Genomic DNA, 18,376 nt, shown 5'->3' on the forward strand with positions numbered 1-18,376 from the left:
GAAACTGTTGAAACAAATGATCTTATTCATTCAGCTTGAACTGTCTATAGCCAGAGGTATCTAAATTTGTTACTACGAAGGGCCAAAAAGCAAGCCTGACTGAGAGATGAGGGCTAAAAGTAAATGCTGGAATTATAAGCTATCAAGTTTATGTTGGTTCAAAGAGCTTTTATATGAACTGGGATTTTAAGACAGGACTTACATGGGATCTCATGAGAACCACCAAAGGTTCATCACATCAAAAATCTCTTATGCAATGGCAGTCCTGCGCAATTAGATATCAGTGTTCTTTATCACTGAGTGAAGATGTAACTATCAAACAACATCTAAACCGAGAATAGCGGATGTTTTAACCACGGTTTTTGTTTGAGTACACATTTGGAGCACGTTGATTTTGCATGCAAGTCATTGTTGACTGTTCAGTGGGGTATAGAGATCAATAGGGTTCAGGAAGTCTAAATGAAATCCACCATTTGTACAAGTAATATGTGTGCAGATATCAAAGGCCTGTGACAGGTAGCACAGAAGCATTTGCCAGGTAATTAAATAAAATTAATCATTAATAGCATTCTAGAGAGCATCGCTTAAAAAACAATTACAGGTTGTTTAGTATGATTGCATAATTAGGGTCCTGTGAAATTGCGGAATCCAGTCATACATTTAGGCTACTGTATAATGCAGAACATATGAGTACATGAACACATGAACATAATATCTGGAACTGTTCTGAGTGTTACCATTTCTTTTGAGAAAAACTACTGTCACATTATATACAAACAGAAACCTAAAGGTCTAAAGATCAACATGTCAAAATAAAAGTTTGGTTTAAATTGAAGAAACTGTGGCAGAAGTATATTACTTACTGTAATGATAGAATGATAGTACTACTACTACTAATTAACTACTAATTATTTATTTATATATATATATATATATTTTTTTTAAGGAATATTTACCAGAAAAATTATTTGGCAGAAAAATTTAAATACACAACACAATATAATAAGTATTATTATTATTATTATTTTATAAAACCAATTAATTAGAGATGTTTTGATTATTAAAATTTAATGAAACCATTAAAATGGAATCCATAAAATGAGTAGAAAACACACAGAATTTGGTAAAAATAAAACTGTATTTGCGACATTTCATAGGGCCTTAAAAATGTAATTTTTTGCTAAACTTTTAATAGATTGCTGTTAAATTGTGTACGTTTCTTGATTTCATTTAATTAGACATGCTTTCTGAAACTGAAAAGTATGTGTTTGAGAGAAAGCAATGTTTGCTATCCAAAGGTCATTGTGTCTTGGTTTGAGTTTACCTAAACTTTTTGGTTTCCTTTTTGTTTTAAATTCACATTTTACCCCACAATATAAATTACATTTATTATGTTAAATAAAATTATAATATAATTTATTTAAATACAATTATTCATGTTAAATATAATATATTAAATATAATCTCAAGAGTATTTATTAAGCACTTAGATTTTATGAAAAATACGTTTTATTGTAACTTACAATTTTTTTTTATTAAAATTATTACATTATGATATGCACTCTTTTAAATATAACTTTTTGACATCACTCACATATCTTCTTAATAAAAATGTCAAAGTCCCTCTGTTGCTTGGTGATGTAAAAAATCCAGAAGTCTCAAGTCCAGTAGAATCCATGTCATGTTCAAATGCTGCTCTTAATCATTGTTGCCTCCTTATGGTTCCATTCATGCAATGCATCATCCCAAGGCCAAGCGCAGGCATCTGGGAATTCATGATGTAGGCATGGTGCAAATTTGTGTTGGTCAGTCATTTTCACCTCTCTGTTTCAGCAATCCGAAAACGAATAGTGAGAGTGAGTGTGTCAGCTCTGTGTCTTTCTGTGTGAATTTCTCTGTCCAGTTAGTGATCTGGCTGCTTCTGGATAAATAGAGCAAGAATCACAGTATCAGAGGCTGTGGGTGGGAACTGGGAACTTCTCTGAAGCCTCTCATGCCACCTTGTGGTGTTTTCAGTGATCTGTTTTTATATTTTTGCAGTCACTTATGAAAACCAAAACTAATGTTTTTATAGAGCAAGTTATAGCAATGACACATTTATGAGAACTTCAATCAGAAATCACAGCCAAGTCTTAATTAAAGATGCCGACTGAGTGATTCAGATTGCACTTTAACAAGTGATTGTCATAGCACATATCACTGATGTAAGGGAGGATGTAATACTGTTTCACTGTAGAGGTAGTATAGCTGTATAAATCAGATTATGAATTCCCTCGCTTAATGTTTTTTTAAAACATATTTTATGCCAATATAATGTTATGTAATATGCATTAATATATAAGTTATATATATAATAATAAATAAGTTATATATTAATTAAAGCAAATAATATATGACTTAAATGAGCTGAATATATAAAGAGTTTATTTGCAAAAACATAACTCCATTTTCATTTATTTTCAGAAATTATGTTTTTTTTTTTTATTGTGCATTACAAGTAAAATCAATCAAACTGCAGTTGGGTTGTTTTGAGTAAGTAACAATAACTTAAATACAGGTCACTTACAAAATTAAAGTTAATTAAAAGTATAAGTATGTTAAGTATGTTAAAAAATATTTTTGTCATACTGTACAACAATAAAACTGTTTTTGTATTATAGTAAGGGCTAAGTTTAGGGTTGGGGTAGGTGTAGACGTTAAAAAAAACACACAATCCAATAGGTAGAACGATTCATTTCATTGTTAGTTTCCGGTCGGAGCTGTATCCCTTCTAGCCACAACCCAAACGAGGGCGCTTGAAAATGGCGTTTATCGGCAAATAAACTCGTCATATGATCTTGTCTGTTAAGACATGAAATTTTAATTATGCAGGTGAGACTTTGGCTAAATGTTACTTTTATTCCTATGAATATTTTTCAAGATGGGATTGTTTTTTCCCTGATATTTCTCAGGAATATTATTTACTGAACACATGCTGACATTTTGTGCACATTATAAGACACACATAGTGAAATATTGTGTGGTAAGTGCTTGTCACAAAACGGAACTGACACTAACATAATAGCCAGCATTGGGGGTAATGCATTACACGTAACGCAAGTTACGTAATTAGATTACTTTTTTCAGGTAACTAGTAAAGTTAAGCATTACTTTTAAATTTAAAAGAAAATATCTTTGCTAGTGGGGGGAAAAGGGTGACAGAGTGCATATAGGGCCCAGAGCCCCCCATATTTTGAGGAGGCCCCATAACAAATTCAGTGCACAGGGCCCAGAATTTGTAGCAACGGCCCTGGCGCTGTGTATACATGATGCTTACTGTAGTTCTAGACTAAATGCGACTAGAGTTACTCATCTCACTTGCAGAAAAACAGTATTCCTCAAAATGAATAAAACCTGTTAAATGCAAACCTAGAATATGGCGCAAATTTTTAATCCAGTTTTATTAACCAGTGTCTTTACTGCTGCCCTTTGATGATCCAATCCAACCATACTAATAAGCAAAAATGAGTTTTGACCTTTCTTCTCCTGCATTCTACTGTACAGATGTGACTTTACATTTCCTTAAGCCTGAGGCTTATTCATTTCACTTTTGGTGTGAAAGGGCTACCAAAAATAAAACTTTTGATATTAATAACAAACAAGCAAGCCCTGCCCAGATTTAAAAAGTAGTGTAAAAGTAATTCAGAAGTAATGTAAAACATTACTTTCCATAAAAAGTAAAAACATAAAAACACAATTTTTAGAGTTACTTTTTTTAGAGAGTAATACAATATTGTAATGCATTACTTTTAAAAGTAACTTCGCCCTACGCTGATAATAACAAAATAATAATAATAATAATCCTTTTACGTTTTATTGCTGAAAATTTAATACAACTTAAAATATACCGGTAAATATACAGGTATTTAAATTGTGTTAATGAATTTTCAATAATAATTTAAGCAATAAACAATTATAAGACATCACTATGAAACACTTTGATGCTTACTTCTTGTGCTTCTGGAGAATTAAAGGCTATTATCCCCATCTAGTGGACATGAATTGTTGCTACACAACTAAAATCAGTGTGGTTGGTGTTGTGACTGCAGGTGTTATCTGAAAAGAAAAAAAAAAAAAAAGAAAGAAAGAAAAAAATGTGTAATCCTCGTTTTAATTTTCCCACTGGACAATGAAACCCAGTGGAGCATCCAGATTCTATGCTAGCACATTTGCTCAGACTGTAAATAAGAAATCCATGAAACTCTAAATAACTATATTTGTCTTGTCTTTTGACTGGTTGTTTGTCTATTCACAGACTGCTCATAATGCTGTAAGTTTTGACAGCATGAAAAAAGAAGTGTTACTGGTGTGTTATCCTTTGAAAACCTCATTTACCCCTGAAGAGTGCATATTAGTACCTTATAGGTACATACAGTATTAGTACCTAAAGTCTACATATTAAAAAAATCTTAATACCTTTTGAAAGGGTACCACCCCAGTGACCACTTTTGTACCCTACCTTTTTCATTTTTTCCTCTGAGTGTATAATGGCTATGATAGCCTATAACATGCATGATGTAGCATCATTGCTGTAAGCAGCATGTGATGAGGGTCAATATCACATTTATTAAAGGGATAGTTCACTCCAAAATGAAAATCTGTCGACATTTGCTCACAAGTTGTTCCAAACCTGTATAAGTTTCTTCTGTTGAACACAAAAGAACATTTTCTGAAGAATGTTGGTAACAAAACAGTTGCTAGTAGCCATTGACTTCCATAGTAATTTTTTTATTCCATACTCTGAAAGTCAGTGGCAACCAGCATTCTTTTAAATTCATTCCTTTATGTTTAACAAAAGAAAGAAACTCATATGAGTTTGGAACAACTTGGGGATGAGGAAATGATGACTGTTTGACTATTTACTAAAGCGAATCAACGTTTAATTAAGGTATAGTAAAATGCAGAAATTCATTGTGAAATTCTTAAAAATTTTCTTTTAGAATTTTTTAAAAATACATTTAATAGGATAGTTCACCCAAAATGATTTACTCACCCTCAAGTTGTTTTTTTAATTAATTAATTTATTTTTGAACCTAAAAGAAGATAACTTGAAGGATGTGGGTAGCCAAACATTTGTTGGTCCCAATTTGTTGGGTATAGAATTTTTTTTTCCTCCATATTGAAGGAGTCAGTGGTGACCAGCAAGTTTTTGATTACCTACATGCTTCAAGATAAAAAAAAAACAAAAAAAAAACAATTCATACAGCTTGAGGTTTATCTGTAATAATTCGTAATGATTGATCAACTGATCCACAACACCACATCATAGAATGTTACTTCATGTTTCTTCTAATATTTTTGAGTTATTACATGGCATAACATCACACGAAAGAAACGTATAATAGCACGTAACACTACATTTTTATACAAATTAATATACAAATATTTATGTATAAATGTTACCGCAGGTTTGGAAAAAAACAATGTTTGAAAAAGTTGAAAGTTCAATTTAAGAAATCCCAGAGGTCCTCCTTACACAGTAGTAGTGAGTGGGCAGTGATTCATTTAAAACTTCAAATGGGATGTAAAAGTTTTGAAAAATGCTTCTTGTGAACAAAAGTTTGAGTTTTGTTTGAAGCTTTACTGTCATTGCTGTTCACTTTTATCATAGTATATTTTTTCTAGCAATAATAGTGGTAAAATGGTATGTATTGTAATATTGAATATATATATATATATATATATATATAATAGTTTGTAATAATGTTTTGAGTCTTAACTGAATCTGTGAAAAATTTTAATGTTATTGCAAGGGTAACAATTGAACAATTAAAAACATTAAAAGTTACACAGTTGTCATTGCTTATTTTTATTTCAGTTTTTTTTTTCTTTTATCGCAATATATTACTGGAGAAAAGACCATAAAATTACTGTATATTTTACAAGTAAAATATAGTAAAAACTGTACAAGTACAGTATAAGACTGTAAATACATTTATAGCAAGTTAAATGGTACTGCAAATATAAATACAGTATTTTTACTGTAAGTAAATTTACAGTAAGTTACTGGCGAACTGCTGCCAGTAAGTTACTGTAATTGTTTACAGTGCAGCCAAACATTTGTTGGTGCCCACTGGGATAGAATTTTTTTTCCTCCATAAGCATTTCATACAGCTTGAAGTTTATCTGTAATAATTAATAATGATTGACTTCTAATCAACTGATCCACAACATCATAGAATGTTACCTCATGTTCCTTCTAATATTTTTGAGTTATTGCATGGCATAACATTACATGAAAGCAACATATAATAGCACGTAACACTAAAATGACAAACTTTAGAGTTTTGGAATAAATCTTACCTTCCTGTTCGTCATCGTATATACCATAAAGAACCTGCAATGAACTGCTTTTGCTCACAGTTTTGATACTGCTTTATTGTATCCACACGGTGTCAGTATACACACATCAATTAACAACCCCCAAAACGAATGGATGAATGGATATTGACTGTATTTGTATTGTCTTAATGTTGCACCCACAGAATTGTTTAATTAAATGAGTAATTAAATTATAATTTTATATAGTTACTAGATTTTACAAATAAATGAGAAACACGAGAGAATACTAAAATTGTTACAATATGAAGTATTTATAGAAAATAAAATACAATATTTTTAAACATATAGCCAAAACAGATCATGTACTACTGTGTATTATGACTCAATTCATCTTACCAGCTTTTATTATCTAAAGAAAATGTCCATCTGAGCTTTTGTTTCATGTTACCATGCTTCACAGTTTGAACCCATTGTTCCACGTTTCATGAATCCATGTTGCTACTAAAACCAAATGACCTTTGTTCAGTGTTATTCATTCATTTCTAATAATGAAACCCGATAACAGGTGCAGACATTTGATGTGCTTTTATGAGACAGTTTGTCAGTGCTGCTGATCTGCAGCTTAACTGCTGGATCTCTGCTTTCTCACTAATGAGATCTGCTCTGAGTGATGCAGTACTGCTGCTTAAGAAAATGAAACACAATTTTTATAGATATTACTTGATTATTATTACTCCTGAGTCTGCAATGAAGCATTCAAACCTCGCCAGCTTCAGACACACCACCTCAAGAGCTCTTATAACTCAAATCGAAATGGGCGTTCCTTCCTGCAATTCTGTCTGCATTTCATTTAGTATATGAACAGAAGAAAGCACAAAGGAAACCAATAAAAGGAAAAAGACAGTGGTCACATTATTGTTTGATATAATAGGCCTAGTGAAACATTTATGCATTTTCAAATGAATGTCTAAAATTGGCATTAAACAGACGTCATGAAGGTGAAAGTCCATCAACTAATACAATATAAACGATTAATCTAATGAAACAAAACATGCATTTATTATTGTATGAACCCCATATAAAAATGAATCTGATAATAAGCATCAAGGTGATGGTTTGTAGAAATCACATCAGATATATCCCGAGAACAGAAAATCTGAAAGTGCCTCTAATGGAAATTGATTACAGGGCATTACTGGTTTTGACTGGGTGCAGATATGACACTATTGTAGCTGTTAACAATTTGCCAGTGCAAGGTGAGATGAAAAATGAGATGACAATAATCTCTTGGCATTCTATGACTTGGATCATTAGTGTTTAATTAGTGATTAATTGCTTCCAGGATGCCAAGAATCATTTTATCCTGCCTACAATTCAATGATACAGTCATTTGTGATAATTGCTGTTTACTGTTCTCAATCAGGGGTCCAGGGCCCAAAAAGCAAACTTCTGAGGGGACAGCAGAACAACTTAGAACGATTTAAAATAATTGTATTAAAATAATGTGACTTAATTAAAATGCATTTGTAAAAATATCTCTCTCACACACACAAAGTCATGGCATAAACTGAATATTTATTTTGTTTTATGCTTTTTTATTTTCCACCTCAACAACTACTGTTATATTAAAGAACATATTGTTCTTGAACCATCTAAAATAACAAAAATATTTTGTGTAATTTTTACCCAAAAAAATTTTGGGTAATTCATATAATAGATTAATACTTCCAATACCTGTCAATAAAAAAAATCTAATCTCAAATAGCCAGACTTTTGACTATTAGTATAAAATCTGGGTCACTTTACAGAAAATGTTTATCTGACCAACATGAAAAACAACCAATCACAGGGATGAATTCATCTGATATCATCATATATAAAATAATCAATGATGGGAATAACAGTGTTAGAAATAAATGCCATTACTAATTGCACTTTTTCCAGTAATGAGTAATCAAACTAATTACTGTTTAAAATGTGGCATTACTACACTGTAAATGTTTTTACCAGTTTCAACTTAAAAACTTAAGTTCAGCAGCAGCTAAAATTTAAGTTAATTCAACTTAAAACTACAAGTCATTTGAACTCACTACAATAAAGTGAGTTACAATGACTTGTACTTTTAAGTTGATTTAACTTAAAAATTTTAAACTGGTGAAAACATTTTAGTGTATAATTGAGCTCACTAAAGTGGTTTTCATCCGAGTAGGCTCTCTCTCAGCCATATAGGACCTGCAAAGCTGCGCATCGCGTCGTGTTGCGTTCTTCTTCTGAGGTAAATTCTGGCTTATTCCTCTCAGCGTGTCTTTTTCCAGAAACAGAAAGTAGCCGAGATGAACTTGATAAATATTCACGTTCGTTTACGGAGGTGATGTGGGTGTTAACCTACATGTCCGCCCGTCTCACATGGATGTTTAAAATCTGAAAAGCAGAGCTGGGTGTGTTTACATTAGGAATAATACGTTTAGACGGAAAAAATGGAGCTCGCATTGGTATCATACGAATGACTTTATCAGAGATTATTTGTTTTTGATGTGACTTACTTCATTAAAAAAATAGACATTTGTGACCACAAAATCAGTCATAAGTTTAAATGCAACTTCTAAGGGCTCTAAACGATCCCAGCCGAGGAAGAAGGGTCTTATCTAGTGAAACAATCGTTCATTTTCTTCTAAAAATAAAAATTTGTATTCTTTTTAAGCACAAAAGCTCGTGTAGCACAGGTTCTGGGATGCACGTCCACGACACTACGAATCACGTCTAAGTTCATTGTCTGTGTACTCCGGCTCAAAAACGGTAGAGTATGGCGAAAAACTCCTACAACTTCAGAATTGTCCAACATCGTTGTACCTTTTTCGTTGTAAACAGCTTTTGACTTGCTTTCCCTTTCTTTAGTCTTTGCGCATTCGCTTTGTAAACACTGCGTCTGTAGTTCCGCCTATGTTCCACGTGACCTTTCAATGTGACCTTTCGACGTGATTCAATAGTACGTAGTGTCGTGGACGTGCATTCCAGAGCTAGTGTTACATGAGCTTTTGTGCTTAAAAAGTAATAAGACCCTTCTTCCTTGGCTGGGATCATTTAGAGCATTTTGAAGCTGCATTTAAACTGCATTTTGGAAGTTCAAAATCGAGGCACCAATGACGTCCATTATATGAAGAAAAATGCTGAAATGTTTTCCTGAAAAACCATGATTTCTTCACGACTGAAGACAGAAAGACATGATCATCTTGGATGACAAGGGGGTGGGTAAATTATTTGTAAATTGTTGTTCTGGAAGTGGACTTCTCCTTTAACAAAATAGTTACTTTCCCTAGTAATTAGTTACTTTTAAAATGATGTAACTCTATAACTATAACTAATTACTTTTTTAAAGTAACATGCCCAACACTGAAGAAGAACAACAAAAAAAAAAGAAAAAAAGACTGTGTAGAGAACTTTTGCATGGCAGTGTTGTACAGAAACCTGCACTCCATTATAAAATGCAATTTGGATTCAGCATTTCTGTCTGTCTGAAAGTAATAAATCCAGATTATTTCACAGACATACTTAAAAACAAAATATACAATCTGTTCTGGGATATAGCTACACTTTACTTTCAGCTAAGTGGTTTAACACGAAACTCAGCATACCAAATCTAAAAATGAGTTATTCCTCAAAAGTGCTTATTGAATCAATCCTGTAAACCGTGTTTCCAGGCGAACTGATCCCAGAAGTTGTGTAGCACCAGCCAATCAGATTAAATCTTGCAATATATACCAACTCTTGGCTTTTTTTGTTTGCAATATGCATCTGGAGATCAGTGAACAATCTGTGGGTGGTCTGCAATCTGAATGTTCTGGATCTATGTACTGTATGAATCTTATGATGTATATCCCAATAGTGTTTTAAAATGCTCTTTATTATTAGACAATCCATGTGATGTGTTATGTAAAGCCCCTTGCTTCAATACGAAGGCTTAGAAGTGCTCAGGTCCAGTTACAGTCATGCATTCCATGTCAAGGCTCTTTACTTACATGCATCCAAAGAAAGCATAGGGTGTGTGCAACAGTAATTATACATAGTCAGTGAAGGATGAAAGCTTTATTTATATAAAGCAACTGAAAATCTAGAAGCAACTTTCCATAAATCATTAAGAGACTGAAAGGAAATTCTACATGCATATTAGAGGTGAACTGGGGTTTCATGTACTATGATGTTATAATTAACTTTATTTTGATGTGCATAGCAGTCTGGGTCATTCAGTACAAGCAATGCTATGGGAATCAGCAGATACAGTACAGTAGAATTAGAATTTGTATAGAAAGAATACATACACTAGGCATAACCAGACACTATAACAAGTCAGGACTAGAGTTGTCAAACTGTGTGGGTGGCAGAAGTATCTGTCACAGTTGTGGAAATACTCCTCAGACATAGTATTCAGTTGGCTTTCAATTTGTACACATTTTTCATCAATGGATCATTGTAAATCTGTGAATATTTGCTGCTCATACAGTCATTCACAGCATAGTTTCTTTGTGTCTGACATGCTCTGGAAAAATAACCTCTGACTCTAATGGGCGTTTAAAAAAGACACCACTGTTTTTTTTGTGTGTGTGGCAGACTTCACCCCACCCGAACTGTGGCAATGTGACAGCACCCTGTGACTCGACATCCACCCTTCACAAGAATCAATTGACAAAAGCCATTTCAAACATCAAAACAACTAACAAAAGCCAATCTTAGCCATGCTTTGTCTTCGCTGGTAACAGTATGCCTTTGATAGGATGACACAATGCAAACTGTACTATGACAAATTGCCTCATCTGAAACAAAGCTACAAAATGTAAAACAATTAAAAAATATGTTAATTATTTTCACAAAACACTAAATTGTGGTGAATGAATGTGGGTAATGTATAACTGGTGCAGTTTTTCCACTGAAGCAGACATCTCTGTAAACATACACTACCAGTCAAAAGTTTTTGAACAGTAAGATTTTTAATGTTTTTTTTTATTATTATTTCTTCTGCTCACCAAGCCTAAATATATTTGATGCAAAATACAGCAAAAGGAGTAATACTGCTAAATATTTTACTATTTAAAATAACTGCTTTCTAAGTTATTTTTTCCTGTGATCAAAGCTAAATTTTTAGCATCATTACTCCAGTTTTCAGTGCCACATGATCCTTCAGAAATCATTATAATATGCTGATTTGCTGTTCAAGAAACATTTTTTATTCTTACTATTATCATCAATATTTAAAACTGTTCAATATTTTTTTTCAGAATTCTTTGATGAATAGAAAGATCCGAAGATCAGCATTTATCTGAAATCAAAAGCTACATTATGCATATATATATATATATATATATATATATACATATGTGTGTGTGTGTGTGTGTGTTGTTGTTTTTTTTGTGGGGGGAAAGTATAGAATTTAATACTTTTATTTAGCAATGATGCTTTAAATTAATCAAAAATGATGATAAAGACGTATGTTACAAAATATTTCTATTTCAGATAAATGCTGTTCTTCTGAACTTTCTATTCATCAAAGAAACCTGAAAAAAATCACAAATCCCAGCTTTTTTTAATAATAATAATAATAATAATAATAATAATGAATGTTTTTGCAGCAAAAGCAAAAGAATAATAGAATGATTTCTGAAGAATCATGTGACTGGAGTAATGATGCTAAAATTCAGGTTTGAAATCACAGGAATAAATTACATTTTAAAATATATTCAAATAGAAAACAGTAAATAGTAAAAAAAAATCTTTAAATATTTTAGTGTTTTTGCTGTACTTTGGATCAAATAAATACAGGCTTGGTGAGCAGAAGAGAGCTTTCAGTGAAAATAGTGTAAGAGAAGACAATGCATCAAGCATTAATTGTCATCAGAAATGCAAACTGTAAATTTGCAAACTTTTTTACAAAATATCAGCATGCTGAAAGCAAGTCTTAACTAACTGATGCATTATAAAATGATAAAGAAATGTTTCATTTGTATACTTCTGGGTGATAGTACTGGTAATCAGTAAGTAAAGCAGGATTTTGATCATTCCAGCTGGCCATTCAACAGACTATAAACCTCAATCACAGCTATTTCATCAACAGAAACAGGCTGATGGATTATGAGTCTTGATCAGATGTCACTAGATGCTACATTTGCAGCAGATAAATAAAAACACATAGGTTCCACATACATAAAATGCACTGTTGGTTTAAAATAAATTTAAACAAAAAACAAATACATAGGGCTATATTCCACTGTACTAGCACAGTAAACTCACATACTTTGAACAAGACTGGTGTTCTATGGTTCTTATATAATTTCTCTAGATTTCATTACTTAAAGTGAGGATAAACTTAATAAAGAGCTCTTTCACCGGCTGCTTCCTCGCAGCAGCTGAGTGAAGAAACCCGAGCGCTGATTCCTTTGAGCGCAGAGGGAAGGCAGTAGATCAGTAGATCATGTGATCTCTTTGCATATCAAGGTCGCCATTTTGCAGGAAAGTTTGGGAATTTCGGGCACACTAGAAGAAAGAGGAAGTGTTACGCTGAAGAAGTTTCGATTACGGACGTGTGCGGATCCAAGACTCCAGTCAGGAGGGAACGGGAGACATGTATGAACGGGTACCCGTCTGCGAGTGAACTTTACTTGCACTTCAGCAGGGATTATTAGTATTTCTGCCTATTCTACTACTTCCATTGCAACACATCGGAAGCAGTTTTTCCAAATCTTTGTAATGCACTCTGCCATTTGCTGTTTTGCTCCATTCATTCGTCCGTAGAAAGTTTATCAAAGTTGAGAGTTGTATGAAAGCGTCCATGGGGTTCTGCCGCATGTGACATGCTTATGCGTTAAGTGGTCTGTTACAGTTTTTATTGCTTTGGAGGATTGTTGCTGTTAAGATTTCACATGTCAGTCTGAAATGGTCAGCGATCACCTGTGATTGTTGGTCACTACGAAATCAAAGTGACGCGACTGAAAGTGAAAGTGATTCGCGGTCATTCATTCCAATGGTTTACAGCAGTCGCCTTGTAACAGTTGTGGAACTTTGAATCTTTGTGTCTTCATCATGCCAGTGAGAAAGAAAGGTAAGCGTTCTTTAAAATGTGTATATTCAAATGCTGTATTTTAGTATGTTTTTTCTAAATATTTCTAAACATCTTGGGCTGCTTTGTTGTGTTTGGCTAGTCTCAGTAGGTTTTATATAATGTGTTTTTCAGATGCTCAGAGGGCACTGCAGCTTCTGGAGGAATACCGAACCAAACTCAATAAGACTGGAGACCCTCATCTCAGACATTCAATTGAGAGAGTCATCAATATTTTTCAGAGTACACTCTTTCAGGCTCTTATAGGTGAGTTGCTGCCGGAACAACCAGTGTTTTCCTCAAGGAAGTTTTTTAATGCTTGTTTTGTTGTGCTAAGACGGTGGAACAGGTTTGACTTAATCATTTGACATGTTTGACGTTTCCAGTGATGTATTACAGCAGCATTGTTTTGTTTTCTTATTCAACTGCAAATAAAGGTGTCTGCGCATAGCAATTTAAACGTGTTGTTTTACTCTTAAATGACAGTTAGAGAAAACTTTTAAGAAGGTTTCCAATCCAATATTGGAAATCCAATATTTTTCCAATATATATATAAGGCATATATAGATATATTCAAAACATTAACCAGTAACCACAAAACATTAAGTCATTTCAGAAAAGTAAAAAAAGTAATTTGTTAGAAAGTGTCTTTGTCTTGTATTTGCTGGGAATGTAGTCTAAACAGTGCTTTGTGCGCAGTAATTCCAAGAAAATTATTGTCAATTTAAGAAAATCCTTTGAGTTTCCTCTTTTAAGCAGGCTCTTTTGGGAGTTTATGCAATTAAGATAAAATGGCAGAGGAAATTGGTGGTGATAAGCATTTTGCTGTTAAAAAAAGTCCAGCAGAACATATCCAAAAATAGCTAAAAAAAAATAACTTGGAATGTTTTTGTATATTTGTTTTATAATGGCTGCTTTGTGCATCGACTTAGTGGTCATCTTCAAACAAGGTTGTGCTGAGGTATGTGGTAAATGGATTTAATAATGAATTTGTTACTGTTTACAGTACACTGTTAATGGAAACTGTACTGGTAATTTTCTTCCAGGACATTATCCATTAATATGACAGACATGTTCATTAATTTTAAAATAACACAATGCAGGCAAAAAAATCAATATGTATATTAAAACAGTACATTGTGCCCTACTTTGACAGATTTTTAGAGTGTAGTATGCCCTACCCTATTGTAATTTAGGACATTTTTATACCCCCCACTGGACAAATCACTTACTCAAATCTTTTAGTACTTAATTAAGAGGCATTTGAAATGCATCATTGCTTTTTTCGGTTTCCAGTTATGCTGTGCACAGACGGTTACAACTCAGTGCATCCCTATTATGTTTCAATGATTTGAACTCATCGTTTAGTTTGGCCTGAACTCTGCATGAATCCAGGGAAGTGCTGATGACAAGCATAAAGAGTATTCATGTTTCATAATGGTGCTATTATTTGCCCATCTGAGTGTTTTAGGCTGAAAACATTTATAGAGAATGTTATTGTTTTTACACATGACACATCAGAATCTCACTCCACTGCACAGTGAAGTCCTCAGTATATTATATACATGTCAGCTGCTATGGTATGTGTGTGGACAGGCGTGGTGTGCAATAAAGCCTAGTTTTAAAAAATGTAAAGGTTTCCTTTTTCAATTAAATTTTGTACTGGCATAATGGTCAATAGATGGCTCCTTGGCGCAGCCATTATTTTTTTTAACAAGCAGCTTGATGCTGAAATATATCTTTGGTGTAAAATTCAATAGCAGTAGTCTGTGGCCATTTATCCATGATGCATTTATCCAAAGCGACTTGTAAAAAGTGTATTCTATTGCATTGCAAGAACAATCACCTCAGATTAATGTATTTCAGGGTTCCCACGGGTCCTTGAAATCCTTGAAAGTTTGTGAATCTGAAAAAAAAATTTTTTCAAGGCTTTGGGAAGTTTTTGAAAATGAACATACTTGGATACAGGTCCTTGAAAGTGCTTGAATTTATTTTGTGCAAGAAGTTTTTTGACGACTGCTTGCACAAAATGAAAAAAATGACACATTATTCCCTCCGGGCCGCTAATGTGTTATTTTGCCAACATTTCTTGGTCTATGCATACTACCTTGCTTGATTTCCATTAGGGTGAGCATACATCCTCTTGTCCCCGGACATATCCCCTTTCTGGGCCTAAAAAAAAAGCGCCCGGCCGGAATTACAAAGAATGGCTTGCCAGAGATCCAAAGGACCATCACTTGGCCAGGTGCAGAGCGAATATTCTTCTGTCTACAACAAATAAAATATGAGATCTCTGTCATATGACCAAAAATAAATAAATAAATAAATACATGTTTTTTCGCATAGTTGTATTTGACACATGAACTGTAACAATGTGTCGTACAAGGTAACATGATGTAACCTTGCTTTCACCTGCAATGTGTCCCCACATTAAGTCCTTGGACCTGGAAAGTCCTTGAAAGGTCCTTGAATTTGAAGTTAACCAAGGTTTGGGAACCCTGGTATCTACACTTGGTTATGTTTTTAACTTGGTGTGTTTTTTTTGTGAAATCTGCATTTTCATAAAAGTTTGTATTATAGTTCTGTTGGTGGCTTTTAATCACGTTATTTGACTATGCAACTTCATAATTCTTTCAGATATCCAGGAATTTTATGAAGTGAGCCTCCAGGATAATGAGAATAATCCCATAGAGCCATCAAACATCAAAACCAGAGAAGCTTTTCCTCCTGTTAATGAATGGAATCTCACTGGCCCTCTCAGCACCACCACACCAACAGAAACTGTACCCAGCGTCAATGCCCAAAGCAAAGAGGTAAGCAGAGCATTGATGTATATACCTCTCAGAACTGCATCTTCGCTGTATGCAGTATGTGGATCTTAAATGTCATTAAAGGTTTTTCTGCCTTTAGAGTAATCGCTGGTGTTTATGTCAGAATTGTTGGTGCATTCTTTATTCTTGTGGGAGCAGTTGTTATTCCTGCAGTGATTCATTTAATAGATTAATTCTGAAATGTAACCGGACTACTGTGCATAGCTTAAAGACACGCAATGGTTACTACTTCTTTAGGTATGTAGGAACTATTTTTATAGTCAGATCAAAAACAGACAAGGTATCTGTTTAAAATGTAATCTACCTAGCATTAACTTTGTTTATTGAGCTGTATTGATAATTGGATAAACAGTGTGTGAATGTGAATTGTGATTGGTGTCTATATTTGTATAGAGGTGCTGTATTAGATAATTCAAGGTACTCTTTTGTCAAGTCATGGTAATGATTCAGCTCTGGTTAACCTACTTCAGAACATCCAGTACTTGTGCCTGAAAGATAATTGAGGATGTAATTAAAGTTCATGATGCTGAGTGTGTGAAGTGTTAAACCTCTGACTGATTTAAATGCATTACTCTTAAAATAGTTCTGAGTTCTGTGACACCAGGTGCAGAACATTTAGAGTTATCTTGTTATTTAATCATGTTAATTCCACATTTAAATCAGATAAGGGTTGGTCATGCGGTTTCATTTAAATTGTTCACATTCTAAAGAGTGGGTTGATTTTCCTTCTGTTGGGATTGGAAGTAATCTGCCACGCTGTGGATAGAAAGTGTTTTAACAATGCATAAACTCATTTCTATGAAGTCTCAGATGAATCAGATGCGTGTTTGAAGCATAGATGAATTTCATGTCTCCACTGGCATAGAGGATGTAGCTTTGACTTGTTTTATTATTTATTTCAAACTTCTGTTTCTCCACTGTGATTTCTGAAAGAATGTAATAAACAGGAATTGGGTATAACATGCCTAGAAAAATATTTGAAAGTAATAACTCCTTAACTTAACTCCATAAGATAACTCCGTAAAATAAAATTTATTTTTAGTGCTGTCAAAATTAGTGCGTTAAAGCAGGCGATTTAATTTTAACGATGTTAAAAATATTTAATGGAAGGGGCGCAATTAATGGAGGGGCGGTGCTAGGGTTGGCTACCCCTCTGGCTTTTGTCTACTATTTTTTTTTTTTTTATCCTTGACAAGAACTGCGTTTATTAAAGATTTATTATAATGGGTTTATGTGAAGATTGTTTTAAGTTCACTTAAATTAGAAGGTGCTATTTTTATAGGGCTGTCAGTCGAAAATTTTGAATGTAGTTAATTACATGATGTTTTGATGAATTAATTAATCATAAAATAAATTTGAATGAAAATACCCACAAATTATTACTTAAAGCTTTTTTTTGTGTGAAATGAGAAAGTAGACTGTACAAATTGTAGCTTTAGAAAGAAATGTTTTATTTGATTCAACATAGAATTTATCACACAATCATTTAGGCTGCAATAGCCTAACGTAAATTATGGAACATAAAAGTAGATAATTTGGGAAACATCTTAATAAAAAGTAATTTTTAAAAAGCTCTGTTACCAAGAGTCTTTAAAATTCCTTTTTGAAATTGAAACAACATGAGGGTGCAGTGTGTGGTAAGAGATTTATTCATCATACAGTGTAGATAGCATCACTTATAACGCGAGTGTTTTTTAAAATGCATAAACTTGCACTGGAATAGGCTAGGCTGATCAGTGATGCTGTTCTTTGATAATGTTAGGCTGCTTTTGGCCTTATGCTGGAGCTGGTTTCAGGCAATGAAACTAAGCGTGTAAATAATTAAATACATTAGCACGATAATATCATGTATCGGCGATCTCGCAGGCTGATGATAGAACCCAACACTACTGTACAGGGTTTCCGCGGAGTCATAAAAAGTCATAAAATGTCATAAAATGTCATAAATTTAATAATAAGGATTTTAGGTCATAAAAAGTCATAAAAACGTCCGGATTTTCCATAAAGGTCCTAAATTACATTTAGCCAGGTCATAAATTACATTTAGCCACGTCTTAAATTGATATGATTTTTCATTTATTGGTTCAACCGTCGCCTTCCCACTGCTGGCTGGCGGCATTTATTCGTTTCGCCGATTGTA

General features: G+C 33.4%; 1 protein-coding gene across 17 annotated transcripts in view; it reads left to right on the top strand.

Annotated features, from left to right (window-relative positions):
* Positions 1-12,801: 12,801 nt before the first annotated feature.
* Positions 12,802-18,376, top strand: part of dlg1a (discs large MAGUK scaffold protein 1a) — a 144,284-nt gene continuing 138,709 nt past the window's right edge. For 9 of the 17 annotated variants that reach the window (XM_051113474.1, XM_051113475.1, XM_051113477.1 and 6 more), the window contains exons 1-3: positions 12,802-13,408; positions 13,541-13,672; positions 16,043-16,218. In XM_051113474.1, coding sequence (XP_050969431.1) covers positions 13,390-13,408; positions 13,541-13,672; positions 16,043-16,218 — 327 coding nt within the window. In that variant the 5' untranslated portion in view covers positions 12,802-13,389. The remainder of the gene's footprint in view (positions 13,409-13,540; positions 13,673-16,042; positions 16,219-18,376) is intronic. The other 8 variants (XM_051113484.1, XM_051113485.1, XM_051113486.1 and 5 more) reach the window with 2 other exon arrangements.

The sequence above is a fragment of the Labeo rohita genome, chromosome 6 (genome assembly GCF_022985175.1).
Source record: "Labeo rohita strain BAU-BD-2019 chromosome 6, IGBB_LRoh.1.0, whole genome shotgun sequence".
Taxonomy (NCBI): Eukaryota; Metazoa; Chordata; class Actinopteri; order Cypriniformes; family Cyprinidae; genus Labeo; species Labeo rohita.